This window comes from Oncorhynchus gorbuscha, linkage group LG10 (genome assembly GCF_021184085.1).
Source record: "Oncorhynchus gorbuscha isolate QuinsamMale2020 ecotype Even-year linkage group LG10, OgorEven_v1.0, whole genome shotgun sequence".
NCBI classification, from domain to species: domain Eukaryota; kingdom Metazoa; phylum Chordata; class Actinopteri; order Salmoniformes; family Salmonidae; genus Oncorhynchus; species Oncorhynchus gorbuscha.
Genome location: NC_060182.1, coordinates 68,900,727 through 68,916,838, shown reverse-complemented (window position 1 = coordinate 68,916,838; position 16,112 = coordinate 68,900,727). Strand labels below are relative to the sequence as shown.

Genomic DNA, 16,112 nt, shown 5'->3' with positions numbered 1-16,112 from the left:
CGACCTGTCGTTTGCCTGCCCCTGTGGTTACAATAAACATTGTTACTTCACACAGTCTGCACTTGGGTCTTACCTCTATTCCTGATAATATGTGGTTGTACTTATGCAGTGGTTCTCAAAACATTGTTAACATAATAGAGACAATAGTTCAACACGTTTAATACACAGAAAACCACAGAGACAAAAATACTGTAATATACTTGTCACACATTTTTTTTAAGTTAGAAAATAATATATTTTGGCGATTTCATACACGTAAGTCTCCTCCTCGACCTTCCCCCCCAAAATTGCAAGTGCAGTTTTCTTGTAGTCTAAATGATCAACGATACCAAACATTTTGTGGTCATGATATCATAGCTTATTACACGTGTAATACAACATTTGCAGTATTTTTACTCACTCACCCAATATCACTGAATGAATAACCTGTGTACGTGTTGGTTGTTGGTAGAAAAACCAATATGTACTGAATCAAACAAGATTATATACAGTGAGTTTACAGTAGATTTTCTCATGATCAATTGCAATGAGTACTCAGCGATGTCATTATTATTATGTTAAAATGTTACTTCTATCAATGGGTAGATAAGAATGATAAAGTCCAATACAGAATGACCAAAACAAAGGCCTGTATCCTGAGGACAGATGGACGTAAAACAGATTGTTATGAATACATGACACAGAACAGTGCATGAATCAAACCCTGCTCTCCCCCTGAATGTAAATGTGTAGAGAGCTGTCACTGTGCTAAGTGACTTATAGTGACCCTGGGCTGATGAAATCGCTCCCTGATAAGATTTCATCCTTGGGTCTTAACCGCCAAAACAAAGAAGTACCCACTATAATTGATTAAAGGCTAATTCTTATCTGAACTTGATGATGTCACAATGACTTGGGTGCAGTGAGATCAGAACAACAAAAACAAACCTGTACACCAAAAAAGTATATATACCACCATATATACCACCTTATATACCACCATATATACCACCATCCAAAAGGGCACTCGGCGAGTGGGAGGGCAAAGGGGCAGGAGGGACGGCACAGGTTGACCCCTATCTGTGCACTTGCCTGGTTAGGTGTATACTTTATGCGGAAGTGTCCAGTGAACTATAGAATAAAATCACGTTTTATCAAATGTATGTGCACTTTAAAGCTGCTGAGTCGATAATAAAAGTAATAGTTATTTGGAAGAATTTGATACTGAAACCTCAGCATTTACTTTCATCAAATCTCTTCCCCTGTGTTTCTGTGCTGTCTGGCTTCATTTGGACTGTATGTGTTTGTGCTTGTGGAAAGATTGGCTGTTGAAGGTTTTATTGTTTGTATCTGACGAAAGTGAATGCCACAAGGCTTTGATGAGTGTACAATCGTTTGTTGTCCAGCTCGCACGACAAAAACTGTGATAGCCCTTAAAGCAAACACAATGTAGTCTAACGTAATACCTCTAAAACAATCAGAGCATGTTAGAAAAAAACAAAAACATCTCACTTTTTTGTGCATGTCGGGTTATGTTTTTATATTTCCATATTCAATGATGTATTGGTGTACAGTGTCAACATTTTCGGCAAAGCACTTTTGTATTTCTTGTGAGTAGTAAGAAAAGTACTGATTAAAGAACAATACCACGAACAAACTAGTCTTGTCTCTAACCTTTGTACATTTGACACACCCTACCTGTAGGCATAATTCAAGCAGCAAACAGAAATATGTCCATGTGTGTCTGAGTCATATGGTCTTCATACTTGTTCCTCTGGAAGGACAGAGTGAATGGCTCAAGTTAGTTTGCTGCTCACTACAGGGTTTTGCCCGTACCAGTAGAGTTTCTCTTCCACTCTCTTCTTCTTCCACTGACAAAGCAGCAGCATGCGAAAGGTCTTCTGAAAGGTCTTGTTGCAGAGCGCGTAGCACATGGGGTTGACTGTGCTGTTGACATAGCATAGCCAGTAGCCCAGGTGCCAGAGAGACACAGGGATACAGTCAGAACAGAAGGTGGAGATGAGCACCATGATGTTGTATGGTGTCCATGTCAGGATAAAGGCCAGCAGGATGGCACTGAGAGTCTGAGCAGCCTTCCTCTCCTTGATCAGCACCATCCTCTTCCTCTTGGTCAGCTGGATCTTCAGAGTTGCATCTATTGGCTTGCAGGAAGTGGTGGAGGGTGGGGCACTCATGGAGTCTGCTGAGGAGAAAGATGATGGGACCATGTTGGTGTCCCCATTCTTGCTCTGCTGGACACCGCTGGTAGTGTCTTTGGGAACTGGTTTAAACTTGTAGGACACACACTTCTTGCTCTTATGGGAGTTGGTCTTGGGAGGCTTGTGGAAGAAGTTGTCCTCGTAACTGCTGAGCTGCTCATTCTCACAGCCCTCTGCACCCGTGCTCGGCCCACATGACTGGTTCCGGTAGATGGGCTGGAAGACCCCCGGGGACACGGGCTGCTCCTCGTCCTCCGAGGAGGCATAGCTGTTGAAGGTGGTCAGCTGGTCGCTCTTGGACCACTCATCGTTGGTGGCAGCGGCTGATTTGGCTGCGTGGCTCCTGTTGGAGGAGGACCAGGAGGCCTGGGTTCTGTCCCGGGAGGCAGAGCTGAGCTGGTTGCAGTTGAAGCAGGATCTGATTATGGTTTTCTGGGGCTTGGTGGTACCAGCGTCTGTGGAACTGTTGATGCCCTGGAGCTCCGCGAGGTCCTTGGTGCGACGCTCCGTCTCCTTGTAGATCCGACAGTAAAGGATGGTCATGATCGACACAGGGATGTAAAACGCAGCAATGGCTGTCCCAAATGTTATCACTGGCTCAGAGAAAAACTGGATCTGACACTGCCTCTCAGGGACTGTCCTTTTCCCCACAAAATACTGCCAACACAGTATGGGAGGGGCCCACAGGATGAGGGACACCAGCCAGGCCATGCCTATCATGACCCCAGCCCGTTTGGGGGTGCGCTTGGCTCTATAGGTCAGAGGTCGGGTGATAGAGAAGTACCGGTCAAAACTGATGACCAGCAGGTTCATCACTGACGCATTACTGGCCACGTAGTCCAAAGCCAACCAGAGGTCACAGGCAATACTCCCCAGCGCCCAGTATCCCATCAGTATGTAGGAGGTGTAGAGGTTCATAGAGAACACACCTATAATGAGGTCAGCTACAGCCAAACTCAGTAGGTAGTAGTTGTTGACTGTCTTCAGCTGGCTGTTTACCTTAAATGACAGCATCACTAGGATGTTGCCCACTATCGTAATCAGGCTCACGATGGCCGACACAGTTGCTATGGTTATGACCTCCCATAGACTGTGTGTGGCAAGGTGGATGTCGGTCGCATTGCCATTTATAGATGAGTTCTTTATTCCTTTACCTTCCATGTTGTTTCTCTCAAGTTGTCCTTATTGTGGTATCAGTGGTATGACTATGAGAGAGTAGTCTGTCGGGTGCACCATCTTGAGTAGGATATCCTGAAAAGAAGAAATAATAAAGTGAGTTAATAAAATAACAAATGCAGTTTATAGGTGAATGCCTGATGTAAACTCAAAACTCCATGTAAATGTACAATGAGTAGTGCCACAAGAGCCATCAGCCACTAGATGGCAGTAATAATCAACAATCATCAGCTAGTAAGTTAGTGGGTAGGGCACCAATGTTTACACTGGCCAAAGATGGGGACCATGCGCCTTGAAAAACCACTCAGTAAGACTGTTTAGGACCTCAATATAATTAACATGTAATAATAGCACCTATGTGTAGTATGCATGTTTGTGCTGTGTCGTATAAATGTGTATGATTACTGCCAAACAAAAAGCTCATGTAACACAATGTCATATATGAATGAATGTCTGAACATGTTGGGGCCATTAGGTCATATAAGCACTCACGTATCCTTTGCTCTAGTTATTGTTAATTCATTTAGTATATATGCATAGGTGGCTGTGTTGAGGTCTATTACAGACAGTTTGTTACAGTACAGAGGTACATCAGCAGACAACAAGGCTTCACAGATGAGCACATTGTTCATTTTAAGCAGTCTAGCCAAACAGCTGTGACATTTGAAATCCGGGGCATTCAAAAATGAGTCCTTTGCTCATTAATATCAGCAAGCATGTTTGTTGTCTCTCTGTAACCAGGGAGATGAAGGGAGATGAAGGGGTCGCTTCTGGATGACAAAGACTGATTTCAGTGGAGCTAGAGGAAATATGCTTGAGTTTTGTACTGAGGGATCAATCAACTAGCAGACAAAAGGAGCTGTCATTTCTGTCCCTAGAGCTTGTTAGAATTGTCTAGTGAGATGTAGGTTGTAGCAGGTGTTTGCTCTGCCTCCTGGCTGAGTTCACCCAGCTGAAAGAAGAGCAGCATCCCAGTTCTTAGGTCACTTGGCTTAGAACTCAATGTGTACCGACGGGGATTGATAAAGCACAAATTAACCTGGACCTTTGCAGTTTCTCCACACACCTTTATGTGAGATTAATCCACCTCAGATCACCATGGGGATGCTAAATCCCAAACTTTGGCATATGTCTTTGTTTCAATGTTTCTGTACTGTTATCCTGGCTTCAGTCTCTTCACTATGCTTCTGACTGGGTTGACTGGGTTTTTAGACGTCATCGATGTCATGGCTTGTGATTAAGTAGATTGAAACTGTGCAACAAACAGGCAGGCTACCTGAATTGTCCATTGGTTATTTAGCACTTCTTCTTAGGGATAGCTCCCTTTTTTAAAATTTTCGCCTAAAATGACATACACAAATCTAACTGCCTGTAGCCCAGGCCCTGAAGCAAGGATATGCATGTTCCTGGTACCATTTGAAAGGAAACACTTTGAAGTTTGTGAATGCAGGAGAATATAACACATTAGATCTGGTAGAAGAAAACACAAAGAAAAAAACAATGCAACAGAAAGGTCCCACATCGAGCCATCACTCTGGTTGTTCCGATTGTGTCCACAAGATGGCAGCAGTGAATGTGCAAAGTTTCAGACAGATAACTTGAAGTATGAGAAAACTACATGACATTTAGCGTGAAGTCGCCCAGGTTAATTTGGGCAAGTCATGAAGGAGACATTTACATTCATATTACATTTTTCTGTAAGAATATCGTCAAATCTGTCTACTTGGACTTTGATTTAGCCTTTTCAGTATTAGTTCAACATTTGCAGAACACCCAGTTTTCATAACTTCATAACTCTCCATATTCTTATAATTTTTGTCCAAAAGGAAAAGGCTTGCTGTCGCACAAGGTTAGCAGCTGCATTTTGTGATACTCCCGTAAAGCCCAGCTCATTGGCTATCTAGGTAGCTTTGGTTGACCCCGATTGGTGCTTTTTTGATAAAGTTACAGTCGATCAAGTGAAGACTGCTCGCGTCATCGGCGTGCCATGAAGGTGTTGCTCTCTGACCAAATTTGGTGTCCTATAGGGTATACTACACTCCTAATGATATAGTGAAGTGTGGTTCCATTCTAGGATCTCTGAGGAATAAATACGAACGTGATTTGACTGGTTGAAATCATGTTTAGGGTTAGATTTTCACAGATTCCTTTCTTTGCAAATTGAACAAGTGGAAATACAAAATTGATCGTGCATGCTATATGGACCTTTTTAGCATATGAAAAATTATTTTACCTAACAAAACGACACCATGTTATCCCTGGGACTATTTTGGACAATAAATCAGAGCCAGATTTCATAATGTAAGTACACATTTCACCTTCAGAGGTGAATTTATCAAACCTATTACGGTGAAAAAAAGTGTTTTGTTCGGAGCGCTCCTCAAACAATAGCATGGCACTTTTTCCCAGTAATAGTTACTGTAAAGTGGACAGTGCAGTTACATTAACAACAATTTCAGTTTCAGCCGATATAAGACACTTATATGTACTGACATTTGTTCTTTCTCTAAAATCTGCGATTGTGACACAAGGCGCTGCATGATTTACAACTGTCCCATTGACGGGACGCCTATCCCTATGATGAACACTTTTTCTCCAAAGTCACCTACAGATTCTGACGTGTATAATGTTATAATGCCTCAATGGGAATTGAACATGCAACCTTGGGACTGGTTCCAGCCAATTGGGTTATAACAGTGTCCTAAATCTAGCCCTGGAGACAGGCACTTCAAGAACTCGTTTCAACATTCTGCCTATTTCTTCCTGCCAGGTTATTTAGTTTAATGATGAACTCAGGCATTTGTCAATGTAATAGCCCCCTTAGAGTATGTGGGAATGAAATAGTGATTGGAGTGATTGCTATCATTTTTTCTGCCCTGTGTTTCTCGGTCACATGAAAGCAATGTTTTTTTTCCTATCATTTCTTTTTTTTTCTTCTGAACAACACTACAGGTAGGAAAAGAAAACCACAGCTCTAATGCTGGTGAGATGAAAGAATGGTATGGTTAAAAGAAATGTGAGTGTGTTATATTTGATGTATAGGTTTGACTGTGTCTACAACCATGAACATACATCTAATGTGTGATACTGTGCATGAAAGTTGGTTGAAGCTTGAAGGTATCTGGATGGTAGCATTTGTAGCGTTTGCCATTGCCAACCTGTGCCTATGATTGAAACCATGCTCCCACTAGCTAGCCTCGCAAGCCGCCTGATCTTGCCGAGCTGACATGGATGCTCGCTACATGGATATCACAGCGGTAATCAGTCGAAGCCCACTAGCACCTCTGTATAGTATTTCCGTGCTGCTATGAGCCTAAAGTACCCAATGTCCCACGTCATCTGGAGTGCTGCTGGAGAATATCCAACATAGGTAATGTTATTTCCTAGGGCTGGGACAATAATCATATAATCGACAATTATGGAAAATAACTGTGAACTAAAAATTATAATCATCAATATTGTCTTATTATATACAGTTTAGGAAGGGGGGTATTACACTTTATTTTCAAGTAGGCGGCAGGCAGGGTAGCCTAGCGGCAGGGTAGGCTAGTGGTTAGAGCGTTGGACTAGTAACCCGGAGGTTGCAAGTTCAAACCCCCGAGCTGACAAGGTACAAATTTGCTCTTCTGTCCCTGAACAGGCAGTTAACCAACTGTTCCTAGGCCATCATTGAAAATTTGAATATGTTCTTAACTAGCTTGCCTAGTTAAATAAAGGTAAAAAATAAAAAGATGTAGTTTACTCAATAGCAGTTTGTCATTTTTACGTAAAGTTGACAATGTTGGGGAGTAGTTGAACTCAGGGGCGTAACCTTCACTGGGGACGGGGGGACATGTCCCCACACACATTCTGAAATTGCATTTTTGCCCCCCCCCCCAGTTTTATCATTGGAATGTGATACAAAACAAGGCAACAGTGTTCTCTAGGAAAATGTGGACGCCTCCGAGCGGTTGGGTAGGCTGTTTGGAGTGTTTATTCGATAGGATAAAATAAAATATCTCCCCCACTTCTAAAACCAAATTTGCACCCCTGTTTGAACTACTACTCAACTAACTTAATTACATTTTGCAGTAGCTTGGTGGTAGTTGAACTAAATTCAAATCTTGGTGGCTAATTTTCAGTAGTTAATTACTTTATTGCCATGTAGTGGTGTAGCTAACTACAGGAACTACACACAAAAAATATGGCAAAAAGTAGGCAATCATTTCCTTAATTGTTTTCGGCATGAGACCTTCCTAATCCTCACTAGAAACATTGTTTTAATCCTTAATAGGCTAAATTAAACCTTCTGTTAACATCTGATTCCAGTGTGAGCTGTTGCTATTTGTTATCTATGATATTTCAGATTTAGATATGATTTTTGGTAAACTATATTTTCAGAGTAGTAATCATCTTACGAGCAGAACTGCATGGTAGGGAGGAGAAGCTCCAAAAGGTCAAAATCATACGGTTCTGGGACAGGGGTGTCACTAGAGCTGTGTCGTAAATGCTGTAGCTAATTTTCAAAGCTAAAAAAAAAATAGACAAAAATAGACATAATCGTCCTATTATTTTCCAATGTCCATTTTATTGAGAGGGGGTGAAGGTGGCATCACAGATGCTGAGTTTAGGGCATCCACCCTACAGTACCTCATCCATGATACTTAAGATCAATGGGATCACTCAGTAATAGACACCTGCTTGGTCGATCCCTTCTCAAACATCTGCATTATGAGATTTCTGTCCCAAAATGAACGAAGACCTCATCTGTTATCATCTCAGCATTGGTAGATGAATCTATAGTCTCTGTCAGTTCACCTACCAATAGTATTTTGACCCTATTGTGACCTTTAATAATAATATATGCCATTTAGCAGACACTTTTACCAAAAGTCATGCATGCATATATTTTATGTGCAGGTGGTCCTGGGAATTGAACCCATTATCCTGGCGTTGCAAGCACCATGCTCTACCAACTAAATTACAGTGACCTACCCTTCTAAGTAACTTCTCCACTCATTGGTATTCTGTTGGCACACTGTGGTAGCCTGAGGCCCACACAAATAACATTCCACTCACCACAGGGAGGCTCAGCGAACCCTTGGATCGCCCTTCAGCTTGTTACCGTGACATTTTATCACTCACACAATCGACATCACAGCAATGGAGAGCCCAGGTAGCACTTGGCATCTGTTTTTTTTTCTCTCTGCACTGTCCTTTTAGATTCTGAACTAAACTCTCTTCTTCTCTCTCCCTTTCTGTATTTTTTTCTTCAATCTATCGGTCTCTCACGCCGACGCTCTCATTCGCCATGAACTGCTTGCCCCGAAGAAATCTATTTTTTATTTGATCATGAGGCAAAATGGCAGACGTAATCAAGTTCAAAGTAACCTTACTGGCCTCCCTCGACAATGGTACTCTAGGTTGGCACCTCAGTCCATTTTTACGCCTGACGAATGGGAATATGTGTGCTTGAGGAGTACGCCCTCGTGTAGTAGACTGAGGGTCTCCAGCAAGAGCTTGTTCTCCTCTTGCAGTAGAAAGTGCTGGAGAGGTAGGCCAGGCCACTCTCTCAGTCAGCTAGTTCCATGCCAGGAAGTGGATGAATTAATTATGACTAGTATGCACGGACACTTGAGTGACGAGGCGTTCTTGAGATCAGTCTCTGACTCAAAAATGACTCTTAAATATACACACACACACTCAGGCAAAAATGCATGCACGTATACAGGTACACACAAACACACAAACACACAAACACACAAACACACAGCACGAGACACTACTGTGTAGCTCAGTTGGTAGAGCATGGCGCTTGTAACGCCAGGGTAGTGGGTTCGATCCCCGGGACCACCCACACGTAGAATGTATGCACACATGACTGTAAGTCGCTTTGGATAAAAGCGTCTGCTAAATGGCATATATTATTATTATTATTATTATAAATAGTAGGGCCAAAGAAAGCCATTGTTCCATTCCACAAATATTTTGTAAGCAATTGAGGAGGAGGCTGAGAGAGGCTTGAACAAAGCAAGAACTCACAACTTCCATTTCTCTCCAAAAATGGTGCAAAACATAAGTCATAATGGTTAGACTAACACCAGCAGTGAGTTCAAAGCTCGGGGACTTCAGCAGCTTGCCAGCTCAATGGATCTACACTAAATCCGTAATTGTAGGGGGAAAAATCTTAACGCTACTGTATGCTCAGTAAGGCAAGCCCAAACATAGCTCCAGTTTTACTAAAAATAATTAATAAATAGTCTGTTTTAGCAATTTTGGGGGGATGTTTGCAGAACAGCAACAAGCGTGATGCACATGGGGGAATTGGCTGTTATCGTTGTCTTGTTCTGAGGTAAAAGCTTTTTAAATGGGGAAAGATGGGGTGGGAAGTAGACTAGTCTACTCTGACATTATGTCAGAGGCGGAAGTGAGATTTGAGCTATTTCTATTTCGATCTGACTATCTACAGTATATTTGTATCCTTTTAAATAATTTGGCTGCCTTCCGTATCGTTTCGTTTTGAGTGTTAGCTCAACTACACTCACCATAAAACCTGTAAGTTACATGGATTCTAAGGGCTGCATTCAATCCGTAGAGCGAAAGAGGAGTGCCTTCCGTTTTTCAGAAACCACTGTCATGTTTGATTGAAGTCACTTTGCCATTGGCTCAGGCATTATAGTGCAATCCTAATTTAAAGGTAATTTTAGATTGAACTGACATATGCAGCGTCTTTGCCAATGCGGGACATAGCCTTTAAATCACGCTAGCTATGGTGCGGATCTTTGGCGCTACAGATTGAATGCACGACTAAAGGCTCTATTCAAACAGATCCGCTTTAGCCGACATCCGCATAGTGGTTGTTTTGAAGGTGTCTGAGGTTGGAACTGTGTTAGAGCTGTCAAGTCCAGAAGTGGCTCCTGGCATTATATCTAAAGTGAACATTGCAATTGGCAGCAAGGAGTCGCATTACGAGAACTCCCATGCAGCATTGGTTACAAGTTCAAACACTGGAAGGGCGCATGTAATGTACAAGTTGATAAGGCTGATAGAAATCCTCATTATTTTGTTTAATGATTTTTTATTTGAGCCTAATTATTTCAATATAACCTACACTTTCTCCTTCTGAACTTCTAACGTGAGTGGGATGGGTGTGGCTTATTGACAGTAATCAAGAGCAGCTGCTCATTGATTTGATAGTTCCAACGCAATTACACCTCCGACACCGCCTAAACATCAGCTATGCGGGTTTTGGCTCTCGCCGGTTAACGCTTGATCTGATTCAATCTTGGCCTTCACCTCATTACATTGGTCAGGTGTGTGTGCGGTCAGGTGTGTATGAATGAACCAAATCTATGGCACATCTCAGAGGTCCATTCTAAAGGATGACAGGCTCATTACCTCTAGGTCCATTGGCAGTCAGCTACCAGCCCTCCCCTGCCATGGCTTCCCTGTCTACTAGTCTCCACATGCACTGGCACTGACCACTCCTCAGAGTCACGCTGAACCTTTCCCTGGGTAAAGCTAAGAGTGAATGAAGATGAGGATGTGTGTGTGTGTGTGTGTGTGTGTGTGTGTGTGTGTGTGTGTGTGTGTGTGTGTGTGTGTGCGTGCTGTGTGTGTGTGTGTGTGTGTGTGTGTGTGTGTGTGTGTGTGTGTGTGTGTGCGTGCGTGCGTGCGTGCGTGCGTGCGTGCGTGCGTGCGTGCGTGCGTGTGTGTGTGTGTGTGTGTAAGAGAAAGAGAGAGAAAAAGCCAGAGTGTTTGCACGTGTTCTGTGTGCGTGCTCTGGAGAGCGGCCGAAGGCTTTTTGGCACAATGTATCCCGCATAACTCTAGTCATTCCAGTGACCCATGCTTAAGATCCCAGCATATCTGGCATTCTAGAGGAGGACCTATGACAGGATTCTCCTGAGGCAGGGTGCAGTGTAGTAGGTAGAGAGGGGGATTATATGAGCAAAGAGACACATTCAGGTGGGATGTTGCGACAGTCTTCTTGATTATTGACATTTACTTTTCTCAAGTAAAACCAGTCCTCTAAAGCTTTCCACATACACTCTTATATTCATACACTCTTATACACATACACTCTTATACACATACACTCTTATACACATACACTCTTATACACATACACTCTCAGAGAAAAGAGTTCATAAAGGGTTCTTTGGCTGTCCCCATAGGATAACCCTTTTTGGTTTCAGGTAGAACGCTTTTTGGTTCAAGGTAGAACTCTTTTGGGAACCCTCTGTGGAAAGGGTTTTATGTGGAACCCAAAAAGGATTCTTCAAAGGGTTCTCTTATGAGGACAGCCGTGTAACCGTTTTATGGTTCTAGATAGCACCTTTTTTTCTAAGAACGTAGCTACTGTTGACATGTTTTTGTCATGAATCTTTTTCACATTTGTTTCAAATCATTCATTTATAGCTATTACTGTATACACATTATCTATCTCCTAATGTTCAATTGAATTAGTTTCAGTGTGTACTATTTTCCCCTTCGGCACTCCAAGTGTCTCTTTTTCAACCATGAGCACAAACTTTGTAATTGCATTTCTGTTTAGACGAGAGACGCTAAGTCTGATCATTACATTCGTTTTATGATCAGTTTGATGGAGATGACAATAGCGGTCTGATGTCTGTTGATGAGGAGGCTGACTCTCCCCCTGGGGATTTCTTTTTCTATCACCACTGGAGCATTGCGTTTCTGCTGCATCTCTACTTCTTATCGTTATTATTGTTTGACTTGAGTCATTTGTGTTATTAACAGCTGGGTTCTAAAACTGCAAAACTGTGTGTCTGTGCCCTCGGATGGGTTTTCTATTGTTTCTATCCCAAGTCCAAAACACGCCAAGTCATTCCAGTCCGAGAATCATGTCTCTACTGTATGTGAGTGCCTGTTTGTGTGTGTGCCAAAGTCCCTGGTTTGATAAGGACTTGGGCACACTGATGGGATTATTTGAATGAACCACGCTATTATAAATATCCTCTATGTGTCCTAACTCTCTCGCTCTCTCACACGCACACACAGCACTACCTCTGCCAAGGCCTGCGTGGAAAGGGCTTATGGACATTGCCAACAAATTCAGGTCAATAACTCAATTTCTCAATATGCTCGCAGTTTTGCATGTATGAAAATGGGTGAAATGTGTCGTGGCTGCCAAAAGGTCAGTCGAACTGAAAGGAAAAACACATATGTAAATACTATGAAATAAGGTAATACAGGAACCCTGTACACACTCAGAAATAAAGATGTGTCCTTAAAGGGGTACAAACGTCACTGTAGTGGTACCCTGTAAGGTACGTCCTTTTAGTTATAGGTACATAATTGTACCCTTGCAGTTCATACCTTAAAAGAGCCAATTGTGCAGCTAAGAGGATAAGATAGTACAGGTATGTGATGCTCCACTGGACACAAGGGAAACAACAGCTACCACTAAACCAAGCTTGGCAGCTGCTTCCTGTTTTGTGGCAACCTATCCCCGAATATTTGATAGCCCTGTGCTTCCCCACATTTCTTTAACGCTCTACCAAGTTTGAGGGCTCTGCAAGGACTCGTTAAAATCACGCTCGACTGCTTAATCCTTTTTTTCGTAGTTTTCATTCAGTCAAAGGGCAGGCCAGGGGATCGAGGAATGGGAGGGTCACATAGACCCTGTCAATGTAAAAAAAAAAAAAAAAAATGTTTAATTGTATTGGGAGGTGGAGGAGTTGAACCTTAGGATAAAGAGACAGCCTACTGTGGGTTTTAAAGTAACTAGTTCCTCAGGCCCATTTGGAGACAATTCCACCGTGTACAAAATCCAAATTGAATCTAATAATCTGTTGACTTGACAAGGTAGCAAGTTTAGTGTTGTTCTCCTCATATTCTCGCCGCTGTTTTTTTTTAACGTATGCTCATTCTTAGTCCCGTGCCTCCAGGTAGAAATGAAAGGTACATGAAAAGGAGACAGAGGTTAAAAGGAGAAATTGATGAAGGAGAGAAGGCTGATGAGAGGAGAATAAGAAAGCTCAAAAGAGCCAGAGTGATGAGATGGGAAGGCAAACAGAAGGAGTTGAGGAGGAAGATGAAGAAAACCTAATCAGATGGAAAGGGAGGATGAGAAAAAGACAGAAGGATATAGAGCGTGAGATAGGTCAGGGTTATGGAAAAGGGGTTGTATGGGTGGGGATGCACAGTGGGCTGCCAGATGATAATAGAGTGATGGATGAAGGGGAAGATTAAAGGTGATGAATGGGGAGGAAAATGTAGTAAATGTATAGAAATGTGACGTGAGGTACAGAGACAGACATTTCTAGAAAGGTGACCTGAGAGAAGAGGTTTGACGTTTCCATGAACTGTCTGTTTATGTCATCCATCAGTGATTTACCCCAGAAACCTAAATATGCTGCTATTTGATACAGTAACCCTATGTGGCTGTACACTGTAATTTTTTCCCTGTAGCCCGGTTTATACCTGGTGCTAACATGTATCCTTTGACCTGATCTTGTCCACATTCTGAACGTGCCCACATTTTTGGACATATGTATTGGTATTTGGTATTTTATTAGGATCTCCATTAGCTGTTGCAAAAATAGCAGCTACTCTTCCTGTAGACGATTAAAATACGCATGTTGATCTGATTGTCATGTGGTCATCCTGACCACCTCTAGAGGTAGTCGGGGACCCATTGTGTCTGGATATCTTTAGTGTAAACAGATCTGGATAGTGAAACCATTTAAATCCTCATTATCCTGTCCTGTAAAATCATTGACAGGTGGCAACTTATTGCATCACTATGTGTCTTAAAATAAATAAATATTATTTTGAAAGAATATCTGCCAAAAAATGTGCATACAGGGAATGATCATTAAATCTGGTCACAATGTGAACATAGTGGACGGATAAAAGACACATTTTAAAACCATGTGTAAACGCATGCCTGAAAATGTGGACACAATCAGAATGTGGACAAGAGGAGGACAGGATAAGGCAGCATTAAATATACATGCTAAGACCTCTCAGACATGCTTGTAGCAGTTTGCGCTCGCCTTTATTGAGGTCACACATCTGTGAATGTAAAACTTCCAGAAGAATCACTTGTTTTTCTCTAGAGACAACCGAGCAAGCCAGAGAACAGACACATACTCACAGTTGACTTTCACCATCCAAGCCCCGTTGCCTTCAGAGTAACAGCAGCTTCTCCTTGATATGTAAAGATTCCCAGTTCATATTGAATCCATTTGTTTTTCTATGAACTCTCCAGGTTATTTTCAGGGCTGAAAAGTGTTACCACAAACCTGGGAAAGAGGATGAGGACACTTCTGATAAGAAAGCCCGCTGAATGTATCCCAACATGCTACAGAAGTCCAGATAGATAGATCCCAGAGTGTAGAGTAATAGTAAGACGAGGAACAGAAGGCTTTAGTCATCACCGCTCAAACGCTGACAATAGAAGAGAGGACATCTCTTTGGAGAGCATCTCTTTGGAGAGCAAAATCAGTCAACGTAGCAGTTCAATTAAGAAAAGTATCCACAAATTGCATGATATCCTTACTTTGTTATTTGTGAATGAATGAGAGAGAGAGAGAGAGAGAGAGAGAGAGAGAGAGAGAGAGAGAGAGAGAGAGAGAGAGAGAGAGAGAGAAAGGAGAGAACTTTCCCCCTGAATTGCTGTGGGCTGTCTGGTGACGCTCCCTCCCTCTCAGTAAAGTGTGAGCTCAGTCAGTGTCTGTGGCAGAGAGGACAGGAGAGGATGCCTGATCCTGCTGCTGCTGCTGTCGTCCTCCCTGACAGACAGATGTAGCTAACGCCAGCTGGGAGGAGAAATTCCCATAGGGCTGAATGGTCATCATGTTTCGGGACAGTAAGCGTGCAGCCCAGCTGTGGAGCTGAAAAGAGAGGGGGGAGAGAGGGAGGAGGATATCTTAAGGGAGGTGTGGAAAGTTAGCGCATAAGCAAGAGACGGATTGTGACTGGGAGGAAGGGTGGTGTTGCCGGTTTGTCTGCATTTCTGTGAGTACGCAGCACTAACGAGCAGAGCAGAGCTGTCTCATACAGAGTGAGCCCTTTAATTACCCTTAGGGCACAACTATTGTTGCTCTTCAAAGAGCAAATGGGAGACAAAGCCCAGGTTATCAGCCATGATTGGTGTCTGGGCATTTGAACAGCTTTGGGTGAGTAGCGCCTATCACAGACTCCATCTGTAGCTTTCTATGCCTCGACACAAATCACACTGCTTTTCCCCTTTTCACAGGCAGCGTTGACCTGGCCTGGCCAGATAAGGATGCTGCTGAGGCTACAACGTTTCCCCATAGGATCTTTGTGTCTGTGTGCTCCTGCCTGGCTGCCGTGCGGAGAATGTTTTTTGGGGGCATTATTAGGAGGGAACGGCTAGGGATGAGGCTGTGACAAGGGTTTTATTAGACTAAACCCCTTGTGTCTTTCTAATCCTGGTGAAGGGTGCAGATCTGTCCCATGCGGCCCCACTAAATCACCAGGGGAATTGCACTGAGATATGACAAGTACATTCAAGAAGGACACAGAGATATCAGTACAGCACGTAGAATATACTGTACATTTTTCCTATGTGAACTGAATTAGGTCACTCTCTTTAGGTCCTAGTGCCATCCATGAACAATAACCTCCAAAACCACAAAAGGAACATGCTAAATGATTGCACGGTAACCTTGATTTCTAATTTGCAGATAAAGAGCAGTAATATTATGCACTGCAACGTGGTTTATTCAGAAGTCCTATATCTTGGCATGTCAATATGTACTACTT

The 16,112-nt window shown here is 42.7% G+C and overlaps 1 protein-coding gene across 1 annotated transcript; it reads right to left on the bottom strand.

The window, feature by feature from the left end:
* Positions 1-209: 209 nt before the first annotated feature.
* LOC124045253 (muscarinic acetylcholine receptor M5-like) lies at positions 210-15,095 on the bottom strand. The gene is made up of 2 exons (XM_046364534.1): positions 14,479-15,095; positions 210-3,449 (listed from the first exon to the last, which is right to left on the bottom strand). Exon 2 carries the CDS (start codon positions 3,357-3,359, stop codon positions 1,776-1,778), a length of 1,584 nt encoding a protein of 527 aa, XP_046220490.1. The 5' UTR covers positions 3,360-3,449; positions 14,479-15,095; the 3' UTR covers positions 210-1,775.
* Between the last annotated feature and the right edge of the window lie 1,017 nt (positions 15,096-16,112).